This window comes from Podarcis tiliguerta (genome assembly GCF_965153285.1).
Source record: "Podarcis tiliguerta genome assembly, chromosome: 2".
In the NCBI taxonomy this organism is placed as follows: domain Eukaryota; kingdom Metazoa; phylum Chordata; class Lepidosauria; order Squamata; family Lacertidae; genus Podarcis; species Podarcis tiliguerta.
Window position 1 is genome coordinate 68,524,713 of NC_139535.1, and position 26,737 is coordinate 68,551,449.

At 40.1% G+C, this 26,737-nt stretch overlaps 1 protein-coding gene and 1 long non-coding RNA gene across 2 annotated transcripts; one reads left to right on the forward strand and one right to left on the reverse strand.

Annotated features, from left to right (window-relative positions):
- Nucleotides 1-24,705, forward strand: HSPA4 (heat shock protein family A (Hsp70) member 4). Its single transcript, XM_083427073.1, has 19 exons — nt 1-670; nt 7,562-7,619; nt 8,559-8,699; nt 8,944-9,066; nt 10,169-10,268; nt 11,139-11,272; nt 13,670-13,914; nt 15,328-15,404; nt 15,993-16,144; nt 16,645-16,751; nt 17,057-17,190; nt 17,586-17,767; nt 18,811-18,915; nt 19,212-19,364; nt 19,505-19,630; nt 19,949-20,056; nt 20,999-21,118; nt 21,511-21,672; nt 22,715-24,705. The coding sequence occupies exons 1-19, from the start codon at nt 564-566 to the stop codon at nt 22,919-22,921; spliced, it is 2,541 nt and encodes an 846-aa protein (XP_083283199.1). The 5' UTR covers nt 1-563; the 3' UTR covers nt 22,922-24,705.
- Nucleotides 24,380-26,488, reverse strand: LOC310671342. The gene is made up of 2 exons (XR_014507967.1): nt 26,363-26,488; nt 24,380-25,342 (listed from the first exon to the last, which is right to left on the reverse strand). It is a non-coding gene; the product is annotated as an uncharacterized lncRNA (long non-coding RNA).
- Nucleotides 26,489-26,737: the final 249 nt, after the last annotated feature.

Genomic DNA, 26,737 nt, shown 5'->3' on the forward strand with positions numbered 1-26,737 from the left:
AGTGACGCTCGGAGCGTGCGCAAGAGCTGCTTGGGGGAGGGGGCTTTCGGAGTGTCCCACCCCCTCCCGCCTGCCTTGGCCTGGCTCCCTCCCACCGCAGCCGCTAGGGGGGCGGAGCCACAGAGCTTATAGACAACGTACGTGCGTGCGTTGCGTGTGAGAGCAGGACTGCGCGCGCACCGCGGGAACCCGCAGAAATGGGAATCTCGCGAGACGCTTTCCCGCCTCCCCTTCCTCTGGACGGGACAGGATCTTTCGAGATCTCTCTCTCTCTTTCTCTCCCCGGCTGCCTCTTGTAGCGCCCGCCCTCCCTTCCCCCTCCTCGCGAGGAGGCAGCCACAGCCGCGCGCGCCGCTGCCGCCGCCACTCATTTAAAACTGCCCCAGCGGCCGCTCTGTGAAGCGAACCGAGAGGCTGAGGAGGAAGACGGGACCTGTCCCTGGCCTGCCTAGCCGGCCCTCGCGGCGAGCTTCCTCCCTTCCCTCGGGGGCCCCTCAGGCCGCCTCGCTGCGTCTCCGCCTTCGCCCCCTTTCGCCGCCGCCTTCGCCCCCCTCAGGCTCAGCATGTCGGTGGTGGGCATCGACGTGGGCTTCCAGAGCTGCTATGTGGCCGTGGCCCGAGCGGGAGGCATCGAGACCATCGCCAACGAGTACAGCGACCGCTGCACCCCGTGAGTAACGGCGGGGAGGGAGGGCGGGCGAGTGTCGGGACGGACGACGACGAATGGGGAGAAGGACTTCCTCGGGGAGGGGGGCGGCGGCGTGGGAGGGGCTCCGGGGAGGGAAGCAGCGCAGTTGCGGCTAACTTGTCACGCCGGATCATCCCAAGGAGCCAAGTATGCGGGGCCTAGAGGAAAGGGCCGGCTCTCATTCAGATTCCCCTTTGCCTTCCCCTCCCCGCCCTCCTTTGTTGAGGTGGGAGACTCTTTGCGACACATTTTTTCCCCTCAAAGGAAAAAAGGGAAGAAAGCGGAGGCTGAAGGTTTAATCTATGAGTAAGACGAGCCCCTCCGCCGAGAAGGAGGAGGAGGAGGAAGTACCTTTCTCTTCCCCACCCCTCTCCTTCCCCACGTGCGTGCGCTCGGGGATGGTGCATTAATGGTTGGAGGCGACCAGCCGGGGGAAGCTGCGCTACCGCTTTGCGCAGAGGGGGCCAACCGGGAGGAGACGGGATCTCGTGCTCTGCGTTGCAAAATGCAGCCCATGTCGAAGAGTCATTCGTTGTTTGTTTCGGGAATATAGTTCTGTGTTGCTCCCATACTGTCCTTTGCTATTCTTGTGTGTCTGCTTTAAATGCCTGAAACCATCTGTGAGTTGATAATTGACCTGCTTTCGGATTTGTAAATTCTCCCCATAAGGATGGCTTTCTCAAATGGTATGTATATCTCTGCATGGTGCCGACTTGTGGGTCCTTCTGGTGTCAGCTGTGACAGCAGAAGCCAAAATTTTTGCCTATGTATTTGGGTGAAGAGCTGAGAGGCTTGTGTTAAAAACCACAACTAAAGCTCTTCCCAAAAAGGTGAGGCAGCAAAACACATGCATTATTGGGAATTAAATTGCAAATGTTGCTGAGGCCAGCAGTTCTCGGCTGGTATGAATTCTGAGTTTGCTTGTTTGGTCGCCTTCTCTTGTTGTATTTTTGGGATAGTTTTCTTATGCACCACACACAAACTTCTAAATCAAATAGCAGTATGACATTACAGTGCTTTTTTTGCTTTTTTATTGAAAACTCACCAAAGTGTCACATAGTTGTGGCAAGTTTGATTTTCAGAGTGGTCCCAATAAAGGCGTGTCCCATTATGGTATTTTAATCGATCAACATGACTACTTTTCTTTTTATTGTCTGGTGAGCTTTGAACACCAACCATGGTCAAGAATGCCTGTGTTCCTTTAGGAGGAAGGGTAAGATATAAATTGATGCAGAATTCGGCAACCAGGTTGTTCACCGGAGCAAGACAGTTTGAGCAAATTACACCAATCATGCCCCGACTTTACTGGCTGCTAGTGAGTTTCTGGGCCCAATTCAAAATGCTGGTTTTGACCTATAGAACCATAAATGGCTCAGGACAACAATACCTCAAAGACTGCCTCTCCCCATATGAATGGGTCTGGATCCAGGGGTCATCATCTGAGGCATTCATCGTTTGCCTTCCCCATGAGAAGTCCATTGGGTGATAACATGAGTACAGTGGCTTCCCTTTTGAGGAATGCTCTGCTGGGGGAAGTTCTCCTGGTGCCTTCATTATACAACTTTAGGTGCCAGGCAAGAACATTCTTCTTCAACCAGGCCTTTTGCTGACATCCTATATCCTTTTAAAGGTGTGAAGGGGAAGGCGTTGCTGGCAGCATTCGAAACGCCCATTGTTCTAGGTGCAGGGCTTGTTCTAGGTGCATTTTGCGACAGGGAATTTCATTAATGTGAGAAGTTTCTGAGCTCTGGGAGCAGTACTGCACTTAAGATTTCAGATTAAAACTGCCACTGCTGGAACAAAAGGAGGACCTTTTCCTGCCTCCCCACTTCCAGCTACTCTCTAAGGACTGGAGGAGGGACCCTCATAAGAATATTAGGGGGGCAGGCAGGGGAAGTATGGTTTTGGTTTTAGCAGTCTTCAGATGAGCACTAGACCATGTAAAAAATATAAGATTTTAGCTGCAGTTCATTCATTATCAGCTTTGTATTCTTGTTATATAAGAAGTACCCGTAGACATTCTGTTGTGGTGCCCCTAGGTTAAGGTACCATTTAGCTTTCATATCTCAGTTTTTAACACTAGTTGCTGGTTTGTTTTGTTTTTAGTATGTATTTTATGTTTTTAAATAGGTCAGTATTAATCATATTGCAGATATTAGTTGTGAGTGAGTTAGTGAGAATTGACTTGCCTACCTAGTAAGCCTGCAGTTGAGGTGAATTTTGAAATTGTGACCGTGGCTCACATCAGCTCTTGGTTCCAACGTTTTAGAACTTGCTAAAAATTGGTTTTTTATCCCACGGGAGGCCAGTTGTACATGGGAGCTAAACTTTCAGAATGTCAACTAGATTGTCTTAACTACACTACTTAGTGAGCCAGGAACAGGTATACAGGCAACTCCCTGTTGGCGCGGGGATTATGTTCTGAGTCACTACGTGTGTCAGCCAGTGTTTGAAATTAGCCAGGTAGCTCTCGGCTACTTGCTACCAAGTGAAGATGCCTGGGTGCTACGATGGCACATGACCTGACCTCTCCACCATCTGGAGGTGCATGCCTAGGGATCATTGGAACTTGACAGTTTTCACACACTAATACCACATCCTGTAGAATTCTATCAGTTATAGTTATCTGCACAATCATAATAAATTTCAGGAACCAATATGCTTTTTCTGTGCAGCCTGAGAGGGAGTAGTGAACAACATTATAGTTACAGTAATTTTTGTAGCTTGTCTTCACTTAACCCAACCCACTACCCTGCTCACAGTTGTGAAGAACATTCATACGTTATAAATGGTCAGTGTCATCATTAAGAAAAAGAGATAAGAATAAGCCAATATTTATGTGGACTGTCCCTGGATAAAGTGACTTTTCTTCAAGTTTTCAAAGTTCTTAACCTAGCTCAAGGTTGTCATCTCAACCAGCCAGATGTTTAAACTGATAATCAATCAGTCAGTCCATCATTCAAATGACATCATTCAAATGGCAACTAGACATTCCATTTTGGCAACTGTAACTTGGTTTAAGGAGCCATTTGGCCCCTAGCTTATATATATATATATGTCTGAGTTTTTAACGCTGCTCCTGAGCCTCAAGTTGATAGCAAAGGATCCAGGAGTACCCCAAGCTATGTACCCACTCCTTCAGAGGGGGGCGTAACCCCATCAAGAACACGTGACCTCAAATCCATCCAGTCTAAGGAACCACCTGCTAACAGTGCCTCAGTCTTAATGGGATTGAGCTTCAGTTTGTTGGTCTCATTGCAATTGAAATGATGTATCAAAGAACCTAAGAACTTTAAAAGTCTTGTATTCATTTACTTATTTCTGAGACTTGTATCCTATCATTCAGTGTCTGATACTTTTTCTGAGGGTGGCATACAAAATAAATACAAGTAGTTGCTATTAAGCCTTTCTAAAACTGGCTTTTGCAATTAAATTTGCACTATCTGGTAATCTTTTGAATTCCTAACACTTAAATTGTGGTGGGGAATGGCCTAAATTTCAAGCAAAACAAGGAGAAAGACAATCCACGTGCAATTTGCTTGAAACAAGCTATTCTTAAATAGTGAAGAAATGTTAACATCTGATAAGTTGTGATTTATGAACAGTTGAGAGCAATATAGTGTTACCTTAGTTTCTGGGTGATGTCAATGCTTTTTATGGTTTCTGTTTTTATTGCCTTTTATAGTGCACTTGAGGCACTTCTAATGTTGCATAGTTTATTTGAGTATGCTACCAAGATGGAGATTGCTGTCTGCCTTGGAATTGCTGTTACCAAAATGATGGCACTATGGCGCTATTTTCAAGAGCTAATTTGTGTTTAGGCACAATTTTATTCTAGGATCTCCTTTTGTGAGATACTGTATCCGTCTTAGTACACTGCTGAAAGGGGCTTGGATGTGTCTCATTGTGTCCACATCATACCCTCTGACCATCATACCCTCTAACCACAGTTTGCATGGTGGTCTCTGCGATTAGGGCTGTCGTGTGTTACTAGACCCTTAGTAGGCTAGTTAAAAAATGCTGTTTTTTATTGGCTTATTTACAAGGTTAATGTAATACAGGCTCCCCCCTCCCACTTTAGCATAATTGATTTGTGCATGACCGCCTATATGCGCAGTGCCAAGAAATAATTAAATGATTTGATTGAAACCTTAAAATGGTGGAAGAGAGCTGGAGAATTCTCATGGTGCATGAGGAGAACCCTTCCCGGAACCCAAAGAGGACATCAGTGAGGACAGAGGAAGCCCCAAAAAGGAGGCACAGTGGGGCTTTATTTACACTGCCCAGCCTTCCCTCCTGATGTGTGGGGTAGTGCAGCAGCATGGCCTCCCGCTGGCCCCAGAACTTCAATTCCAGTTGTGGATATTTTTGGATACAGTATTTTTGGTATGGATTGAAGAGAGACAGATAGGGTTTTTAAAGGGTGTTTAGAGGGTGCTCCCCTCACAATTTTGATTATGTGTTTGGGGGCCTGGAATATAACCTCCACTAAGTGGGGAGTTGTCTGTATTTGTCTAGAAGGAACCTTTACTTGCCCTGTGCAGATGCAAGACTGGTGCATGTTTAATGTCATCATGGCCTTTGCTGTTAGTCTGACATTGTAGGTTTACCCTGAGAAACTGGTTGGTAGAGGAACTCATCTCTTTTGTAAATACTAGCATTAGTTTGTAAAACTTGCCATGTACAGGAAAAGTACCGTATTTTTCACCCCATAGGGTGCACCTAGTTTTGGGGGAGGGGGGAAATAAAGAAGAAGAAAATTATTCCCCCCCTAGGCGCGGGGCTGGGGTGGGGGAAACCTGAGCTTCCCCCGGCCCCAGCCCCCAGAACAGGCTGCTATCTGCAAACCTAGGGAGCCCGGCGTGGCTTGCGGAGAGCTGCCTGAAGCCGGTGGTGCGCTCTGCTGCGCGCTCCAGGCTTCGGATGCAGGCAGCTCTCAGCAAGCCGTGGGAGCCCGGCGGGAACTCCCGTGGGCCCCCAAGGCTTGCGGATAGCTTCCTGAAGCCTGGAGAGCGAGAGGGTTCGGTGCGCACCGACCCCTCTCGCTCTCCAGGCTTCAGCGAAAGCCTGCATTTGCCCCATAGAACGCACACACATTTCCCCTTCATTTTTGGAGGGGGAAAAGTGCGTCCTATAGGGCGAAAAATATGGTATATATTTTGAATATGTTAGTAAATATTAACTAAAGTAATGTCATCAATGCCAGAAAAAAATTGCATGGGCTCAAAATGCATGTATACAGAACAGACCTTCTGTTTTACATCGAAAGGTTTTTTTCAACAATTATTGAGTCATGCAAGTTATAAATAAAAAGTGCTTTGTTTGCTTGGAACACAGGGGCAGTTCTGGCAAGTGAGGTGTATTCATAGCAGTAAGTTGCATGATTGTCATTAAAATTGATGACAAAACACCCTGCCAGTTTGGAAGAAGTTGTGCATAGGTTAGTTCAAAGGTGACATAAAATCAAATCTCATCAGATAGTGATTTATCCATGACAACTGAGTTATTGTCAGCTCTTCCACCCACTACCCACCTCCTCCTGATCTAGTACAGAACACTGGATTCGTGTGTCCTTCTGTATGCATTAGGCCAGATATAATTTGGGACAGGCCCATGAAATCCCAAGTCACCCCACATATAGTGGCCTTGGCATATATGTTGAAGTCCCCCAAGGCCAAAAGCCCCCAAGGCTTGGCCAGGGAGACTGTTATGCAGCAACATAGGTGGTATCCTTAACAGAATCTCAGTCCTGTTAACATATCCTTGCCTGACACATCCACTGCCATAGCCATATTCTGTTTCGTATTACCTGTATAATTACTGTACATGTCCTTGTAATGGCTTGATATTCATTTCTCTTTGAAATGAATCCCCAATTCAGTGGACCTAACTAACTTTATTTTGACTTTAAGAGCCAATCACTAAACTAGCATAAAAAGCAATATAAATAAGTATGGTATGATTGTTCAAGAATATGCAGATAGTGGCCTAAATGTTTACCCATGAAAAGTGTTGCACCCTGGGAATCGCTCAATTGAACAATATAAATAAATTTCCTTTATTTTGAATATTTGTATCGTAATAAAGCTATATCTAGTTTAAGGGGGGGTGAGTGGATTTACTACTTCTGTAGCATCAAACATAGTATTATATTATGATTTCAGTGTTTGAAATAGTCTAATGAAGCAACATCTTTCTACACAGGATATTAACTTGGCTTCACCAGATGGGGCTTTTGTGCCCCTGTTACTTCAGCACTCCCCCAATCTTCAGGAATAGATTTTTGGGTAACCCTTGGGAAGGGTGTGGGGGACTCACCCTTGTGCAAACAGAAGGGGAACTTAGGATACAAACTGATAATGCAATGAATAATCGTTATAATATGCTTGCTTTAGCAGTAAAAGTTCATCTCTGAGATAAAGGAGACAATACCAGCTTAGAAGAAAATTGTGGGTGGATTGTGTTAATATTTTATTTCAGAATAAAGGCATTCATAACAAGTAGATGTCAAGGAAATAAACAACTGTCTGATTTTTAGAAGACATCTGAAGGCAGCCCTGTATCGGGAAGTTTTTATTTTGATGTTGTAGTATGTTTCGAAATATGCTGTGAGCTGCCCAGAGTGGCTGAGGAAACCCAGCCAGATGGGTAGGGTATAAATAATAAAAATATTATTAGTGGCTGTATTCCATAGAAGTGAGCTATTGGTGGCAATTTTAACTTTACCTAGCTGAAAGAAAACCTCTTACAAAAGATCTGGTATTAAAGCAGATATTTGTAAATGGATCCCTTTGATTATAATGTTTTCACATCAGGATAAATTGATTTATTTCAACCTGTGTCTTATAACTGAACATGTTCTTCTCATTGTAGGTCGTGTATCTCCTTTGGACCCAAGAATCGTTCAATTGGAGCTGCAGCTAAAAGCCAAGTAAGGATTTTTTTTTGTATTTGGAAATAATTAATAGAATCACCGATATAATAATGAGGACAGTAGTAAAAAAATACCCACACACAAAAATACTGAAAGCAGAATTTCATAATGCAGTTTTATTAAATATTTTCTGCTGGCTGTATTGATTTGACTTTTTAATGTGTGTGTGTGTGCTGTATGCACTCTGTACTGTATAGCTATGTTGCATGTCATGATAAACTGGCTGGGGCTGATGGAAGTTGGAGCCTAAAATACCTGGAGGACACCAGGTTGGTGAAGACTGATATACAAGATAAATTAAAGAATGTGCCTGCTCTTGTTAGGGCAGTGCTAGGGGCCAGAGTTGCTCTGGGAGCTTAAGGAGTTATTGAGCCCTTTTCCCATTGAGAAACACTAGTTGTGACTACTAACTTTTGGCAGATGATTTGGCCTGCTTTCTGAGCTAAAGCAGGAGAATGAGATCTCTGTGCTCACCAGTGCTGGAGCATAGTGCCCAGTTCTATGATCAAACTGTACTAGAGAATTCAAATAGAATAAATCTCATTATTTACTGATAGAAAGCTAATTGTAAATGTAAATTTCCTGAGGAGCATGTTAATAGAATTATCAGGAATATGCACAGCTGTCAACTTTTCCCTTTTCTTGCGAGGAATCCTATTCGGAATAAGGGAATTTCCCTTTAAAAAAGGGAAACGTTGACAGCTATGAATGTGTAAGGGTAGTATATTTTATATGCCACTTCCAGTAGATTTTCAAATGGTTATTGCTGGCTTCTGATTGTTTTTGTGATATCCCCCCCCCCCCCGGGAAAAGCACTTGTTGCTTTATATATAACACGGAAGAACAAATTAGCTATAAAGTATGATTCATCAGGAAGTATTAGAAATCTTCTATGTTACAAGATGAAACTAACCTTTTTTGTTTTTTGTTTTAAAGGTAATTTCAAATGCAAAGAATACTGTACAAGGTTTTAAAAGATTTCATGGCCGTGCATTTTCGGATCCCTTTGTTCAAGATGAAAAAGCAAAGCTTGCTTATGAACTTGTCCAGCTTCCCTCACACTCAGCTGGCATCAAGGTGAGTTAGTATGTATGTGTGCATTCAAGGAACCCTACAAATATGCACATTATAGTGCCCCCTCCACGTGGTGATGTTTGATAGAAGTAAAAACAGTAGAATCCTTTTGGAAAATATCGAAAAACAGATATGGATGTGGTTTACTTCCTTTAGATGTTATTCTGATCAACACTAGAAATGCTTAGGGCTTTCTTCAATGTTGCAACATTAAAATGTTTTTGCTTTGTTTTATATTTCCACTAAGGTTATGTATATGGAAGAAGAACGAAATTTCACCATAGAGCAGATGACAGGAATGCTGCTCACTAAACTAAAAGAAACTGCAGAGAACGCGCTTAAGAAACCTGTAGTTGACTGTGTTGTATCTGTAAGTAGATAATATTTGCCTTAGTTTCTATATGGATCTTTTGTAAATGGAAAGAGTATAATGGAATTTCAATCATATTGAATGGGCACTTTGTCCCTCTGAATTTGGTTAACATGAAAATCTCCTAACTAGATTTTAATTCCTGTTATTTTAGGAATCTTTAGTTTTCTCTAAGTTGCAACCAGATTTCTTCGTTCTACTTAAGAGTACAATTAGGCAAATATTTGATCTAGAAAACCATTGTTTAAGTTATCACATCTCGTCTAACATTATTGATAAGAGTTCATCTGAGACTCATCAGTGTTGGACAAGATGACTCACCTTCATTACGTAACAGTAATAGTAGGGGAAGGAGATGTGTCATTTACAAGTTTACAATTGGTCTGCAGATATGGCAGGGGCAGTTGAATTTCAACTGGAGCTTCTGGGAAAGACAAAGGAATAAAAATGCATTTTGTCCTTTCAAAGCTATGTGGAGGTCTGCAGGCGCTCTGCTTTTCTGGTGTTAGGAGCTCCCAGCAAGGGCAGAGCCAAAGCTAGCCTTTAATTTTCCAGCTTAGAGCTGGAAGGGGGCTGTTATGCTATGGTGTTCACATACCCCAGTTTAAGTTTGGAATTTCAGAAGTGCAGCATATGTAGTCAAGTACAAAAATTACATGGAAGGAGGGTTCTCGTCCAAATGTTTGGCTTCCAAGAGCTGCCAAACTCTGTGAACCTCTGCTTAATATTGCAGCTTCCGTCAATATTATTCTGGAAACCAGCCTGTGTGATTTCACCCTGTAGTAAAAAAGAGAGTTGGTTTGGGGTAAGAGATGACTAGTATTTTACTAATGAAAAAGTATTATTATTTATTAATTTTGTATACTGTCCTTCATATGAAGATCACAGGACAGTTCATAACATAAAAATATAGAGAACAGAAAATACAGAAGAAAACAAACAAACCAATAACCCCCTCCCACAAACACATTATAATGTGTTGCTGTTACTGTAAACGGCAGTTTAGTTAAAAGATATGTATCCCAGAATTTGAAAAACTTTTTGTTAGACTTTGTTTTGGAAAATTAGTTGCTGTAAAAATATGCTTTTGTCTCTCTTTCAGGTTCCTTGTTTCTATACAGATGCAGAGCGGAGATCTGTGATGGATGCTACACAAATTGCTGGACTCAACTGCTTGCGATTAATTAATGAAACTACAGCAGGTGACTACTTAATTGTAATAAATACAGTGTGATGGCTGTTTCCATACAGCTTAAATCATTCAGGTTCTTTTGTATTAGGTTTGAAGGGTTTACCTGCTTTATTGTTGGTGCTGAAGGGTGAAATCATTTCCAGACACTGGCTGAAAACTTTAATTTTCGACTTGGGGCTGGCTCACACATGAATGAACATCACTTGCTTGCTCAACTTTTTATGGCTATTTCTGTAGAAAGGTTTTGAGTTGGCACTGGGTGAAATGAAAGTTCTGTCTGGTAATAAAGCTTTGATGGCTTATTCATACATGGTCATCACTTGATGACAGTCAATGCAAGGTGAGCATTCGTATGTGAACTTGTTCTCTGGATGCCCCAGAAGCATGTAAGAAACATGTAAGACATGCTTAGATTAAAAGGTTTGAGGAAAACGAATGCTTCTGTTTTGTAGTTTTATTTGGAACTTTGCAAAGCAATTAATATTAAGACTTGTTTGAGAAAAATAAAGAAGCATCCAGAATTCCAAGGGAATCTTTATGGAAGCATCTAATGAGTTTATAGGGTAAGGATGGGGAACCTGTTTCCCTCCAGATGTTTCTGGACTACAACTCCCCATCATCCATGACTATTGACCATACTTGCTGGGGTTTATGGGAGTTATAGTACAACAGTATTTGGAGGGCCACGGGTTCTCCACCTCTGTTATACAGTATAGCATTTGTGCTTTGATAGCTTGGCTTTCTAATAATTTGCAGCCATATAAAGTTTTATATAATTGTTGCAGCTACATAATTGGGGGGAAATCGTTTTGTTTAAAAATAATGTATCTAGCTAGGAATGAAAATGTATTTCACTCATAGTGAACTGAATTCTCTCTAGTTGCTCTGGCATATGGGATCTATAAACAAGATCTGCCTTCATTAGAAGAGAAGCCAAGAAACGTCGTGTTTGTTGACATAGGCCATTCAGCATATCAAGTTTCAGTATGTGCATTCAACAAGGGAAAATTAAAGGTAAGTAAAGCTATGCACTTACTTTAATAATAGAATATATTGATTTTCTGGTATACAAAATGTTAGAGTCAAGAAGCATTGCTATGTCAAGATAACAAACTGAGTCATTAAATACATGTAATGTTTTAGTAGTTGCTGCTCTGTCATCACTTCTGCAAAAGAATACAAAAGTGTGATGGATCAGGCCATTATTCCATCTAGTCCAGTATCTTTTTCTCATAGTGGTCAAGCAGATACCTATGGGAAGCACAACAGCACTTTCCCCTCCTGCAGTTCCCAACAATTGGTATTCAGAAACATATGGTCTCCAGCAGTGGCATGTATTCTGCTTAAAAGAAAACTAATGAAAGGTGTTAAGGTTTTTTGGTTTTTTTTTTGGTAGATAATGCATTCTCCATAGATGAAGTCAGTCCACTGTTTTCACTGTGCCTCTTATGGTATCTCATCTTTCTTGTAAAGATGTCTGGATTGACTCCAGTGTCAGAAATGCACTGTTTGCACAGGCAGTCATAAAGTACTCCTCTTAAAAGTGGCAGTGAGAGAGGGTTCAGCAGCTGGTGTTCAAGCTAAGCTTTCTTCTCCCTGCCTCCAGTTGTTACCAGAGCACTACTCGATAACCATATTGTAATCCAGCGGTTTTCAACCTTTTTGAGTCCACAGCTCCCTTGACCAACTACATTGTTTCTGTGGCACCCCTGTGGGGCTCAGGAGCCCAGTTATGTCACCCCTTGCTTTCAGAGCTGGAAGCTTCTCACCCTTTTTTCAAACACCTTCCCTTGTGGCGTGTTCCCTCAGCACCCCTTACCATCATTCAAGGCACCCCAGGGTGTCACGGCACACTGGTTGAAAACCACTGATCTAAACCATTTGTGAGGGGCACCTGAGAAGTGGTGGATAAATAACAAATATGTAATGTCCCATTGGTGTTCAAACCTGTCATATTCTTAGTCAAAAAAAAAATTTCATCAAAAAATATGTAACAGACTTTGCACACAACAATGTGTAGGCAACTGCTTCATTGCTTTGTCAGAACAACTCAGTAGCGGTTCATATATAGAAGGCTATATATTCCTTCAGGGGTTCACCCATAAAAAAAATAACAGCTGATTGGATGCCTAACTTCTGTGCTTTCAGTGACTCACACATTTAGTTTAGCTATCATTTCAAAGAATGTTGGTTTTGAAATGTCTCTGAGTCTGGGTGAAACTTGGATGCCTTCCCTGAAGAGGTTCTATGAAATAATGGTAGCCACATTAAATGTATGAATGGCAACTTTGGGTTGTATGCAGTGAAGCCATCATTCTTGAACAAGGACTTCCACTTGCACAATGAAACTTCTCCATCGCTTCTCTTCCCTGTGCCCTCAAAATCTGTTCTGGGGGTTCCCCCAACTAACTGAAGCAGATTTGGTAGGGAGGGGAAATTCCATTGTGCAATTGGAAGTCCTTGTGTGAGTGGGTTGACTTGGGTGAATATGACTTTGTGGTTGGCCAGGTTGCATGCTGACACAGACGATATGGAAGTGGATAGGCTGGTGTAAAGTTTTCCACATGCTAGTAATTTTCTCTCACACCTGAGCGTCCTGTTAGTGGTCTGTAGATAGTAGGGATGTTGTATAACTCTGTACAATGTTCTGTGTTACAATAAATAATAACAATGTGATAGTTTGTAAACCAGGCACTGATTTGAGTGAAATGCCAGTTTGAGCTAATCAAATCATTAGTGATTTAGAATATTGAAAAGGTTTTCTATTGGGAATAGTACCAGGAAGCCTAAAGGAAGAAGACAAGACCTTATATTCATACGCAACAGTAGCCGCAAGGCTATTGATTGCGAAAAACTGGAAAAGTGGTATTGTACTGACAAAAATAGAGTGGCTTGCCAAATTATTGGAGTACTACAATATATCCAAAACAATGGGAGAAATTGGAAGGATCTCAAAAGAGAAGATAGGGACTGGAAGGTGTTTAAAAGATACTTGCAAAACCATATCGAAAAATCAGAACTCCTATTAGAATAAACAAGTTCCATTTCAAACACTGAAATACTGAATAAGATGGATAACAATGTGTAATAGAAAAAGAAGTATGAAATTAGGGTAAAGGTGTGTGAAAGAAAGTAATAGATGTGGAAAGGAATTGCAGTTGAGTAGATTGGAAGTCTAACACAAAGGTGGGGTGAGGGGTGGTGATGGGAAAAGGAATTATTTGTGGGATTGAGTGTAAGTATGTTTGAACACTTTTAAGGATTGTATGAAATGTATGTTTGTATGCTTGTATATCTGTAATACATGTGGATTAATGATGAACTATTTTAACAATAAAATTAAAAAAAATAAAAAATATATTGAAAAGTAATCTTATTTAACTGAGATACTTTATGCCTTCTCTTGTAAAGGTTCTTGCAACAGCATTTGACACAGTACTTGGTGGCAGGAAATTTGATGAAGTATTAGTAAATTATTTTTGTGAAGAATTTGGGAAGAAATATAAACTAGACATAAAGTCCAAAATTCGTCCACTGTTGAGATTATCTCAGGAATGTGAGAAACTGAAGAAGTTGATGAGTGCAAATGCTTCTGATCTGCCACTGAACATAGAATGCTTCATGAATGATATTGATGTCTCTGGAACTATGAACAGGTAACTTATTTTAATTCAGTGTATTCATTTTTTAATCATATGAATTCTGAATGTCTCTGAATGTCTTTCATAGCTAAACCAATAAAACTGCTACTAGCCAGATGGGCAGGGTATAAATAAATTATTAGTATTAGTATTTATTTATTTACATATAGCAAGATGTGACCCCCCCCCCCTCGTCCCAACAATGTACTTGGGGATATCACTAATTCAGTGCTTAGATTACCTAAAACAATAGAAACTCATTCCGTATTATAGATTTAAGATAATAGAAAGAGGAATGTTTGCCACAACCTGTTTTCATCATGGTCAAATATGTTGGATGCAGCTCTCTAACCCTTTACTAGAACTCAAAATAATAATAATAGTAATAATCTCAAAAGAGGAGGCGGTTCCTGAATGCAGACTTAGATAGCATTTTTTCCCCAAGAATAACAAAATTTATAATTCACTAACAAGTGCAAATATGAAAGAAAATCTGCGTAAAACGAGCTTAACACCACAAACATTTCTGTAAAGTATATGCTGGGTGTGAGGATAAATGTTAAAGGTGTCGATCACCAAAGGGAGATATGAACCACATTTCGTGGTTATGGCCAGTGATAGACACTTTTGGGGGAAGGAACTGATGAATCTCACACATGACCCTTGATATACACTTGGACCTTTTGACAATTTTCTTCCATTATTTAGGTGATAAACTTAAGTAAAAGAATTAGTTTGGAGCTAATAGATTAATTAGTATAAATTGATTTATGGTGTGTGTGTGTGTGTGTGTGTGTGTATATATATAAAATGTGAATTATATATTTGTAGTGTTACAATTTAGTAGAATCCTGTACAATAAAAATAAATATAGGATAATATCCAATGCCGGTAATAGTAAGAAAAGAGTGTTATTGTAATCAGTAGATTTAAATAACTTATGATAATTGATTTCAGTAAGTGGGTGTACTTGAATATGACATACCATACTGTCCCAAATATAAGCCACACTTTCCCCCCAAATTCCGACCATGAGAAGTTAAAGTGCAGCTTATATTTGCAACCTTGCGGTATGCAACAAGGAGCGTGACTCTCCCCCCTCATGCAGCCAGGAGCAGCGAGGAAGGGATATTTGGTTTTTATATTTGGTGTTTTTTTCTTTTTCTTTTTCTTTTCTCCCCTCCAATTTTAAAGGTGCGGCTTATATTCAGGTGCGGCTCATATTTGGGCCAGTACGGTAATCAATCACCAATAACTGTAAAATTCTTAACATTGCTGCTACTTCTAAATACACGTGGTGTCTGTACCCCTTGTAAGTGCAACTTCGTAAATTTTGGAGAGGCAGGATTTATGAGGCTGCAGGAAACAACTCTGTTTTATTTTCTGCTTTGTTTTAAAGTATATTTTCATATTTTAACTCATCCACAGGAGCAAATTCTTAGAGATGTGTGATGACCTCTTGGCTAGAGTTGAACCACCACTTCGCAGTGTTTTGGAGCAAGCTAGTAAGTGCCACTTTAGCTCAAAGATTAAAATAAACAGGAAAAGATTACACAGAGTAGTATAATATATAGAGGATTGGTACATTGAGTATTCTATAATAAAAGCAGTAATCTTTGTTTTAGGTGTCTTGTTAGCTTTTTACTAGGCTGGCTTTGTATCCTCAAGGTAACGTTGTGGTTAACTCATTTTAGAAAACTAATAATACATATATTAAGTAATTTTTTTGTTTATAAGATTATTTTAGGTTAGAATAAGAGTTAAACTTAATATAGACGAATTGTTCTTCCCATGAAGATGCTTTAATTAGCCATGAAGTCCACTTTCATTGGCAACTGCTGCCCAGTTTACAGTATATGAACAGAGACTTTCTTGGTGCTAATGAGTGATCCAGCTGGGATGTTTCAGAGGTGTTCATCTTCCACTAGGGAACCTATTTTCTTTGGAGAGACAGTAAAGTTAATTTGATTTGTGTGTATCAAGTATAGCTGCAATTCCAAAATGCACTTGTAACTCACATTTCATCTGGTCAGATTCTTCCAGCTCAAATGAGTTCAGACTTTGAATGTCTCAAGTGTCTTTTCTCTTTACAGAGTTAAAGAAGGAGGATATCTATGCAGTAGAAATAGTAGGAGGATCTACAAGAATACCTGCTATAAAAGAGCGTGTCAGTAAATTTTTTGGTAAAGAGGTCAGTACAACTCTGAATGCTGATGAAGCTGTCACCCGAGGCGCTGCCCTGCAGGTAAGAGCCACTGTTGGAATATTGTAGACCTTTATCCTAGTTTCTTGAATGTTGAGACCTCTGGGTATAGGGCAGCATATAAATAATAGTAATAATAATGTTGGAAAAATATTACACATTTAATTGAAAGGCAATACATTTATTTCCTACCTCATCAAGTGTGTTGTGTGTGTGGTTTGTTTTTAAAGGATGTGCTGCTCAGGACACTCTACATGCTTTTTTTTACAGCTGAAATCAGGCAACTTTTTTGGTTTTTCTAAAAATCCAATGTATCTTAATAGTTAGACTAAGTTTTTGGGAATGCCATACAAATAGAATCTACTTGAAAATTATTTTGAAATCCTAGCTTAAAGAGGTCCACTGATCCACAATAGCAGATAGACATTGTCATATCAAATTATATGGGGGGGTGGGTTAATAAACCACCAGTGCTTTTTTATTACAGCTGACCTGTGCTTTGGTATTGCACAACTTATTTTAATGTTTTTTCCCCTTTGCAGTGTGCTATTCTATCCCCAGCTTTTAAAGTGAGAGAGTTTTCTATCACAGATTTAGTGCCATATCCTATTTCTTTGAAATGGAATTCCCCAGCAGAAGAAGGATTAAGGTAAATATGTAACACTTTAAAGTGCTTCTCAAGGACTAGCTACCACTGAGTCATACCTAATTTTATACTATTTTATGTAGATGTGCATATGGAAAATTTGAATACAAAAACTTCAATCTCAGTTGTTTGGCATATAATGAAACATGCAATAAATTTATTATAAATTGTTATGATTGTTGTAGGATATAGCACATACGTTTTCTGGGTCCACTAAACATAGCTGCTCCTGTCTGAAATGGCAGGGTAGCGTGTTCTTAAATAGATTATATAAAGATGTACACTCAAAATAACCTCCCTTCCTATAGTGATTGTGAAGTCTTCCCAAAGAATCATGCTGCACCATTTTCCAAGGTCTTGACATTCTACAGAAAAGAACCTTTCACGCTGGAAGCTTACTATAGTTGTCCTAAGGAATTGCCTTACCCAAATCCTGCCATAGGTATGTATGCATAAGAAAGTAATGTTGACTTTGTAATATAACTGGAGTGAGAGCCTAATTGCAAGTTTTCCTCTAATTTTGTTGGTGAGATTCTTTTAATATTACTGCAGCTTCCATTGTGCTTAAGATTTGAATGTGTAAAAACGGGAAACTAAGGTAAATATTAATTTGGTGTAAAGATGCCTACTAAATGGAAAGGTAAAAGCTATTTAAAGATGAGTTTTGGAACCAGTTTTGTACTCTGTTGGGGATGGGTAGGTGTTGAGTGCATGCCAAGCTTCTCACTCAAATCACAAAATGTTTTGCTCCTATTAAAATAGAACCAAATGTTAAGAACCACCTTAAAATTACTGAATTTACTTTTAATAAAGTTTCTGTCTTATTTTCCTGTTTAGCTCAATTTTTAGTTCAGAAGGTAATTCCCCAAAAAGATGGAACCAGTTCAAAAGTTAAAGTTAAAGTCCGAGTAAACATCCATGGCATTTTCAGTGTTTCAAGTGCATCACTTGTAGAAGTTCATAAATCTGAAGAAAGTGAAGAGCCTATGGAAACAGATCAGCATGCAAAAGAGGAAGAGGTAATGTCTATTAATTGTCATATGCCCTTGTTAGCCTAGCTTTTAGCAGTACAGTCGTACCTTCGCTTACGCATCCCTCCGCTTACATAAACTTTGGGATACGTAAGCGGCAAACCCAGATTTTTGCCGCATGCGCAGAAGCAGTCCCTCCGGTTGCGGAAACCTCGGGATCCAACCAGAGCTCCAGAACGGATCCTGTCTGCAACCGGAGGTACCACTGTATCTTACCACTGATACGGGTTGTCCAGAATAATGAACTTCGCAAACACAGGATTTGAAACATTCCTTTAACAAGGAACGCTGAAGTTGCTGACAATGAACTTTGACTGCATCTTCACATGTTCAGTGAAATAGACTATGCAAAAAATTCTTTAATGCAGCTGTCCCAACAACATAAATACATTTAGGTAAATATATAGGCAACTAGAATGTACCCACAGGGATGAGGCCCTCCAGATGTTGCTGGACTGCAGCTCTAATCATCTCTGACCATTGGCGCTGATGGGAATTGGAGTCCAGTAAAGGCCCATGTTCTCCCCATCCCTGATGTACTTTTTTTTAAAAAAAACAAATCAACAACCCTCAAGTTACTTGTAAATAGAAAACAAGCTTTTGAACGTTTTAAGCTAAGCAGCAATCTGGATTTCTATAGTCATAGCCTCCTCTTTGGCGTGTCTCCCTTCCTCCAGCTCCAATAGTCTTTAAAAGCCAGAAAAACGTACGGTATGTTATTGTCAAACGTATTGTGCTCTTGCTGAACATTACTGTTAGGGGTATGTGCTGCCTCTGAGCTTTAAAGCGCTTAGAGAATTTGCTGAGAGAGGACTTTGACAAGTGAGAGAGCCTTTGCAGTATGAGAAGTGAGTTCCTTCCTTTGCTCTGAAATTGAGAGCTGCCTACTTTTCCGCCTTCCTTTAGTAGTGGAAGTTTAGAAAGAAACGCACTACAAGGACATGAAAGAAATTCAATTGATTTTCTGTCAGTCACATTTAGTAAGATCTGTTTCCTTGATCTATATTCAAAGCTTTATTCACTAATTTCAGAAGATGCAAGTAGACCAGGAAGAACAACAGAAGGAGCAACAGAAGACTGAGGAACACCAGCAACAAGCACAAGCTGAAAACAAGACTGAGGCTGAAGAAATGGAGGTAAAAATTGTGTGTTAAACTAAAATGTGTTGACCAATAGCCTCCCTATGTTTGTGAGAAAGTTAGAACATATGCTAGACTAAACAGGCATTTTTAGTATCTTACTTACTTCAATGATAAAAATACTTAACAGGACACAAGTAGCCAGTGGGACTTGAATAACAGTGATTTGTTTTAGTGTTGAGTTCTTCGTGAGAATGCTGGTTCCCAACATAGAAAAGTTGAAACAAATGTCTGGAAGCCACAATTGATTTGTCACAGTTTCTTTTTCTGTTTTGAATTCTGTTTTAATGCAGACAACTCAAACTGGATCAAAAGAGAAGAAAACAGATCAACCTCCTCAGGCTAAAAAAGCTAAAGTAAAGACTACGACCGTTGACCTTCCTATTGAGAATCAGTTGGTGTGGCAGATCGGAAAGGATATGTTGAACTTATTTATTGAGAATGAGGTAAGCACTAATGTCAGTGGAGAAAAGTTTTTTACAATTTACTGGTGGTTGATGCTGAGGTGAGGGGATCATGTAATAAATCACAAAAGCACAAAGTAACCTTATTTAATTGAAACAAAAATGTAATATGTTTCTGACAGGGCAAAATGATCATGCAAGATAAATTGGAGAAGGAACGGAATGATGCCAAGAATGCTGTAGAGGAATACGTTTATGAAATGAGAGACAAACTCTGTGGCGTGTATGAGAAATTTGTTAGTGAAGAGGTAAGTGCTTCTAAAAACAAGTGCTATGAAAGTTAGGATCTGACCTGTTCATGCAGTATCAGCATTGGTGGCTTACATAGTCCACTAATCAGATAATTTTCTCTAAATCATTGATGGGCAACCTCTGCCATATTGGCTTAGTTTTCCCCAGCATAGGTCCTAATTTGGCCTATGAGGTGGTTCCACCAAGTTATGCCTACCTGCTACATACAGGATGTCATGTGAGCTGAAGATTCATGTCACTTTAGTTAAGCTGAAATGCATTGTTCATTAAAAAAAAAGTACCCACAATTTGCTTTATTTACATTTTTTTCCTAGGATCGTAATAGTTTCACTCTCAAGTTGGAAGACACAGAAAACTGGCTATATGAAGAGGGTGAAGACCAGTCAAAACAGGTTTACATTGATAAATTGACAGAATTGAAAGTAAGTGGGACTTCAAAAACTGTCAAACTTGACTTAGACCCTTGTATGTCAGGTTTCAGCTATCTGCAATACATGAATGTTGCTTGTGCATTGTAATTACCGTGGGAAAACATTCTGGCAGCTGGGGTGGAGAGTGAACTAGCTGTGCTAGGATTATACAGGCTCATCCAGGTTGGCCAGACTGTATACAGCATCCCTCCCAGCATTTTAGGAGGGCAGTTCAGGGTACCCCTTCCTCCCCTGCTCCCACCCCACCTACCTTTCTCCAGTCGTCATCCTCTGCAGCACCCATCCTGTGCCATGTTGGCAGAAGCAGTGCAGGCCTGGCCGACCTTCCGGCAGGCCACACCCAGCCTGCACTGCATCTCTTGATACGACGCAGATCCAAGCACCCATCTTGGGATTGGGAACAGAAGCCAGGGCGGCTTCTGCCAATCCGTCATGTGCCAAATAAATCGGGACACTTGAGGGGTCTGATACAGTAAACCTGCAACTTGCACACATTTAACATGTGTGCATTCAGCTTTGTGTGCATGGTGAAAGACACAAGGTTGGATTCAGTGAGTGGAGTTTGGGGGAAAATGACATTAGCAATCCCACCCACAATTGAACCCAATGTGTTTTGTCTATATGCGATTTTGGCTTTAAGCACGATCTGCAGAACATAACCCCTGGGTAAGTTGCAGGCTTACTGTATAAATGTTAACTTTAACATGTAAATTATACACTTGTAAAGCAATCACAACAAGCATCTTGAATCACCAGCTTTCCTTACAAGATATTTAGAGCTTTTTTTCTGTGTTGCTACTACAGTTCTCTGCAGTCAAGACATAAGCTGCTTTTTAAATTAATATGCTTTGTCTGTCTTCAATCCAAGTGTAACTCATCTTACAAGTGTGGTTCAGATCAATAACTGTCTTGGTAAACTTCTCTTCAATTCAGGCTGTGGGACAGCCTATTCAGGCACGATTTCAAGAATCTGAAGAAAGACCAAAAGCCTTTGAAGAACTTGGAAAACAAATCCAACTCTACATGAAAGCTGTTCTTGCTTTTAAAGCAAAGGTATCTTTATCTTTTATATGACAAGTTAGTATTTCAAAATTGTCTTAAATATTTTCAGTAGTAAACTTTAAGGCAGAAATCCTTTTTCCTTTTCAGGGCCTTACAGGATAAATTTTCAGGTGATGGTTGCTATGCTTGGAAACTGTAGTCTCTTCCCATAGCAAACAAGCAGATTTTACTGCTTATCTTCCCTCTTAACTTGATATGTTTTAATCAGTAGAGCATGATATAGTGCTCTTCTGTTAAGTTTATTTGTTTAGTAGACCACCAGGCTTCATTCATTCAGATTATTTCGTCAGACTGAGGCTAAAGTTTTTTTATGATTTACCAAAAGGAGGAAGTGTAGAATAGCATTACTCTACAAAGTCACATTTCACTACTAAAAATTTTAGGATGAACAGTACGACCACTTAGATCCTGCAGAAGTGGCCAAAGTGGAGAAGAGTGCAAATGATGCAATGGAATGGATGAACAACAAACTCAATCTTCAGAACAAGCGAAGCCTGTCTTTGGACCCTGTTATCACAGCTAAGGAAATTGAAGCAAAAACAAAAGTAAGTAATAATTTTGAAACTGCAGGGGAAAGATGAAGTTAAGAACCTACGGAGCTGCCGTCTTATATGAAATCAGATCATTGGTCCCGTTTAGCTCAGAACTGTCTGTACACAGATTCTCTCAAGCATTTTGGACAGCAGCATTTCCCAACTTTACCTGGAGAAGCTGGAGCATTTGATATGCAAAGCAGGTTCTTTACCACTGAGCTACAGTCACTCCCCATAAATTGAGCTAAACTAATGTTGCACTGTGCCTTTAATTAGTATATTAATATTCTTGAATTTTCTACAACTGAGAGAATTGCATAAGGTATTGTACATTCTGATTCAGTTGGTCCATTCACATATATTTTCCAACTGTTTTCTTAACCTTATGTTATGGTTTATTTATTGACCACTTTTTGTCCCAAAGGCCTCCAAAGCGGTGAACAATGTATTAATTCATATCCTGCCCACTGCAAACATACAGCTGCTCCAGCTTCTCACCTAGGAGCAAGCCAACACACAACTATGTTATTATTTAACAAATTCATAAACTGCTTCAGAGCATGAAGTCATCAGTGTAGAAGATAAAAATGGAATAAAGCACAAAACCACAAGCTCTAAAAGCAATAAAAAGTATAATGATCTAAAAACAATAAAACTATCTCTGCAGACATACAATTAATAATCACTCACCCACATGGCTCCCTCACCACTCACCCACATGGCTCCCTCACTCTTCTCCCACCCCAAAGGAGGCACCCAAAGCTGGTGGTGACCAGCTGCCAATTGGGACCTCCACTGCCTTCCTGCTCCCCCCCCCCCAAAAAAAAAGATGTCTTGCTGTGGAAAGTTGTTGGGTATCACCGGCAGTTTGCTGGCAAAACCTTCCAGCCACTTCAGGCTGTTTTTCTCCAGGTACTGCAGAAAGAGGCTAGGGAAGTTAATGTTGGTATCTAGCTGCCAGCCATGGTCCTGCTACGGCTACATTTTGGAGAGCAACCTTAACATAACTTTACTTAATTTCCTGGTGTGATGTGCTCTGGTTCTTTCATTTTAGGAACTGATCAGTATGTGTAATCCTATAATCAACAAACCTAAACCCAAGGTGGAACTTCCAAAAGAGGATCAAAAGCCAGCAGAACAGAATGGTCCAGTAGAAGGCCAGGGGGATGGCTTCGGAGCGTCTCAGACTACAGAACAGAGTACTGATTCAACAGCCCAAACATCTACAGAAAAGAAACTTCCTGAAATGGACATTGATTGAATCGCAGTTCCTTGTTTATATTAGAAACTACAATAAAGCTTTAAGTTTGTCAACTTTATTATGTTCTGAGTATAAACGGGGAGCCAAGTGAGAGCTGCAGCTTCTCACACTAACTCTTTTTAGATCAGATTGGTCAGTATAAAGCATCTTGACTCTTGGGTAGCTTAATTAAACTGTCAGATAGGTTCTTTCTTTTGCCATGACTTTAAAAGCCCACCAGTAACCACTTAGATTTGCAAAAGCAGTCACAGGTGATCATTTTAAAAGCGTGAGGATAACAGGAAGATAATTTTGTTCTAATCTGCCACTAAGTTTCTATTGTGAATTGCAGCAGCTGCATTTATAAGTATTGATAGACAAGTTCCAGAAGTGTTTGCAGTTCTGGTTTTATTGCACAAGAGTAATATAGCAAAATACAAGTTTGTGATCTGTCTACAATTACAGAGGCAATAATGGCATGTTTCCTAGCTGGAAGTATAATTCATTTTACATTGTGCCATTGATACGTTATGTGAGGTATATGGCGCCATGGATCAGATTACATGTTTGTGCTAAATTCAAAGAATTGAAAAGGCTGGAGTGTTTTTTCCAGTTCATGTCCGCACTCCATTATTGATGTCCTGGGCATTGTATCAGATTGTTTATCTGATATGCAGAGTAGCAAATATATACCTAAACCTGCTATTAGATATGCAAAAATGTATACTCATGGTAAAGTTGCCCCAGCTATATGAAATGCTGTATAAATTTCTGTCTCTAGTTGAAGTAGTTGCTTATGCGGGGGGAAAGAGGATACTGCTTGCTGTCCACACTTCTGGATAATTCTGATTGTTAACGCTGAAGAGGATATTTGCTTCCTTCATTTTGGAAGTGCTTAGCTTTATCTTCTGGGCAAAACAAGAAGTCTGACAGTTTCTCTCATGTGCTCCTCTACACTTTGGCTGTTTTGCTTCTAGTATTGATAATTGTCATATAAACTTGTATGTGTTGAAATAGGAATGGATACATCCATACACATTGCAAGAAATAAATGCACTGGATTGTACTGGATTTTTTAAAACCCATTTATTGGTGAAAGACACAGGTTGGATTCAGCAATCTGCCAACAAAAGGGGGTGAGCGGAAGCCCACTTTTCTGTTCCCCTGAAGTTCGGAGAATCCTGATAAGTGGTGTAGGGGGTATTGCAGAAAAGTGAGCAGGTGCAGGGTCCTTTGGTCCTCTAGGAGGGGAAGATAATTTTGGGATGCTGTAGGGACTGGCAACAGGAGGCAGGGGAAGAAATGTCAGCTTCTGCTTGCCTCCCTCTATTGCCAAATCTCTCAATTTTTTTTTTTAATCTCAAGAGATCTATGAGTTTAGTCCAGTCTTTTTGCAAATAGCTTCTTGTAAAGCAAGAAAACACTACCACACAACTGAGGTGGATTGTTTTAAGAAAGTAACATTCTTTCATCAGTTACGTCATACCTTAAAATTACACATGGATCAAACAATCTGTTCCGTTAGTTTAGGCTAAACTGGTACTCTGCTACAGCAAAGTATTGTGTGCTAGTATCAAAGTGGTTCTTTAACATGCAGAAGTCCATTTTTTTACCTCTGGAAATATCCAACTTTTAGTTAAAACAGAAATCATTGATTATGGGCTAAGAAAAGACTCCAGAGATCACCTTGAGTCTAAATGACAACTCAGAATATTATTGCTGTTTTTTTCTACCTGTTCATCAACTGCTGCCTGTAATTGACTGGGCAACCCTTCTACTGAAATAAAAGCTTTAGGTCTATGATGCCCCATTGTTTTGTCAGCTTTTATTTCATTGGGGGGGGGGCGGGAAATAGTGCAAGTTTCCTTAAATCTGAAAAAAACACACCATTTGCTTTTCACTGTGCATGAAATGATGAAATCAGTACTGCTGTACATCTATACAAATATTTAATCTTACCATATTTATGTATGGGCTTGTATGTAATGTTAGAGCTAAATAGGGTGTGTTCTTCCCAAGTGTTTCAGAAATTTGGAAAGGGTAAGAGAGGTAGAACCAAACTGGAATGAAGGGGAATATTTAATGTGGGAAAAGACAACATATGCAAGGGAAGAAAAAGGTGGGAGTATAAACATACAAGGTGCTGGTAAAAGGAATGGGAAGTCATGGGGAAATAGCTGATATACAAGGTTGCAGCAATAGAATAAAGCATCTTAAGGTGTAAAGGTTTGCTTAGGAACAGTATGCTGCTTTCAGCATGTTGCTTAAGAAGGCAAAAGGAGCAAAAAAAGGGGGGGTTCCTCTTTATTTCAGAAATGTTTTTAGGTGCAGGGTTAATATTTTTTTCTCCATGATCCAGTAAAATTCTGGTGGTGAGAATCCTGAGGGCACGAGGTTTACAGTAATCCAATGGCAAAAGTTTCCTGCAGTCAGCTGCTTCTCCTATGGAGAAATAGTACTAACTGAAATTACATCTATTTTCACAGATCCTTTTGCAATGAAGTCCAACTCATTATTTCCACCTTTTCAGTAGTATTCATTTCATTACAACTACTGTATGCATCTGGTGTTCTGATACCCTTATAATCATCTGTGGAGAAAAATGTTAATCTTGAACAACAACAAAAACTACGATGCAGTTGTATCCCGCACTAGATAACCTGACCAATATTATACGTCCCATTTTGCACAGAGAGAAGCAGGACAGCTGTGTGAATGTTGCACCATGTTTTATACTAACTAGCCTTCTAAAGATGTGTGTGCGTTGAGGTTGATACATGCCTAATGCTTGGAGTACACCTGTTACATTATAAGTAGACTATTCCCACTGAAATTCATAGACCTGTTAGTCATGTCCATTAATATCATTGAATATTCTCTGAGTAAGGCTAATGGACAGAAGCCACTGAAATCAGTGGACCATTTCAACAGATCTATAATATCAGCATATCTTTCCAGGGACAGTCTCAGAATTACAGAAGCTGTCCCTGTTTATGATGTGATCCCAGAATGTCGATGTGTTTTCCTTTTTCCTCCTCATCTTGGGAAAACAATTAAAAGTGTGTAGGTGCAAAACTAGGTCCTGTTTATCCTGAAAATAAAATCCCTGTACCAACTTAAAGAAATTGTGAAGCTGGCATACAAAGCCCTTCCTATAATTTTGAAGGAAAACGTTACCAATCCACTTTAAATTCCTTCATTGCAATGCTTCAGCAGCCAGCCATTTCTTTGGAAACACACCGAGTGTTTATTCCTTTACTGTAAATGGAGTCTTACACTGTCTATACTCAGAAATAAGTGCCACTGTTTTCAATGGAGCTTATTCACAGGTAACTGGGTCAAGACCAGGCAGCCTGACACTGAAGCATTTTTACTTAGAACTAAGTCACACTAAGTTCAATCGGATTTACTTTCACAGTTTCTATTATTACTATTTTTAATAATAATTACAGTATCTCTCACCCTTTCCCCTGTCAGGGACTCAAGGCAGCTTACTGCTAAAACTTTACTTCATTCCATTCATCTGTGGAAAATGTTGCACACGATCCCTTCCCTCGCACATTTTTTTATTTACAACAACCCTGTGAGGTAGGTGAGGCAGAGCCACCAATGTCAATGTGCATATGACGTCTTATGATCAAACGCACGAGAAGCTTCCTGATGGAGAATAGGATGTCCCTATTTTCATCCGAGAAATATTGGGAGAGTATGTGGTATCGCCCTGAGATTAATAACAGTGTAGACTGCAGTTCTAACCCCACTTTCGGTAGACCGTACCGAATTCAAAGGGAATGACTTAAGCACCACTTGAAGGTGCTTACGATGCCACGATCGCAC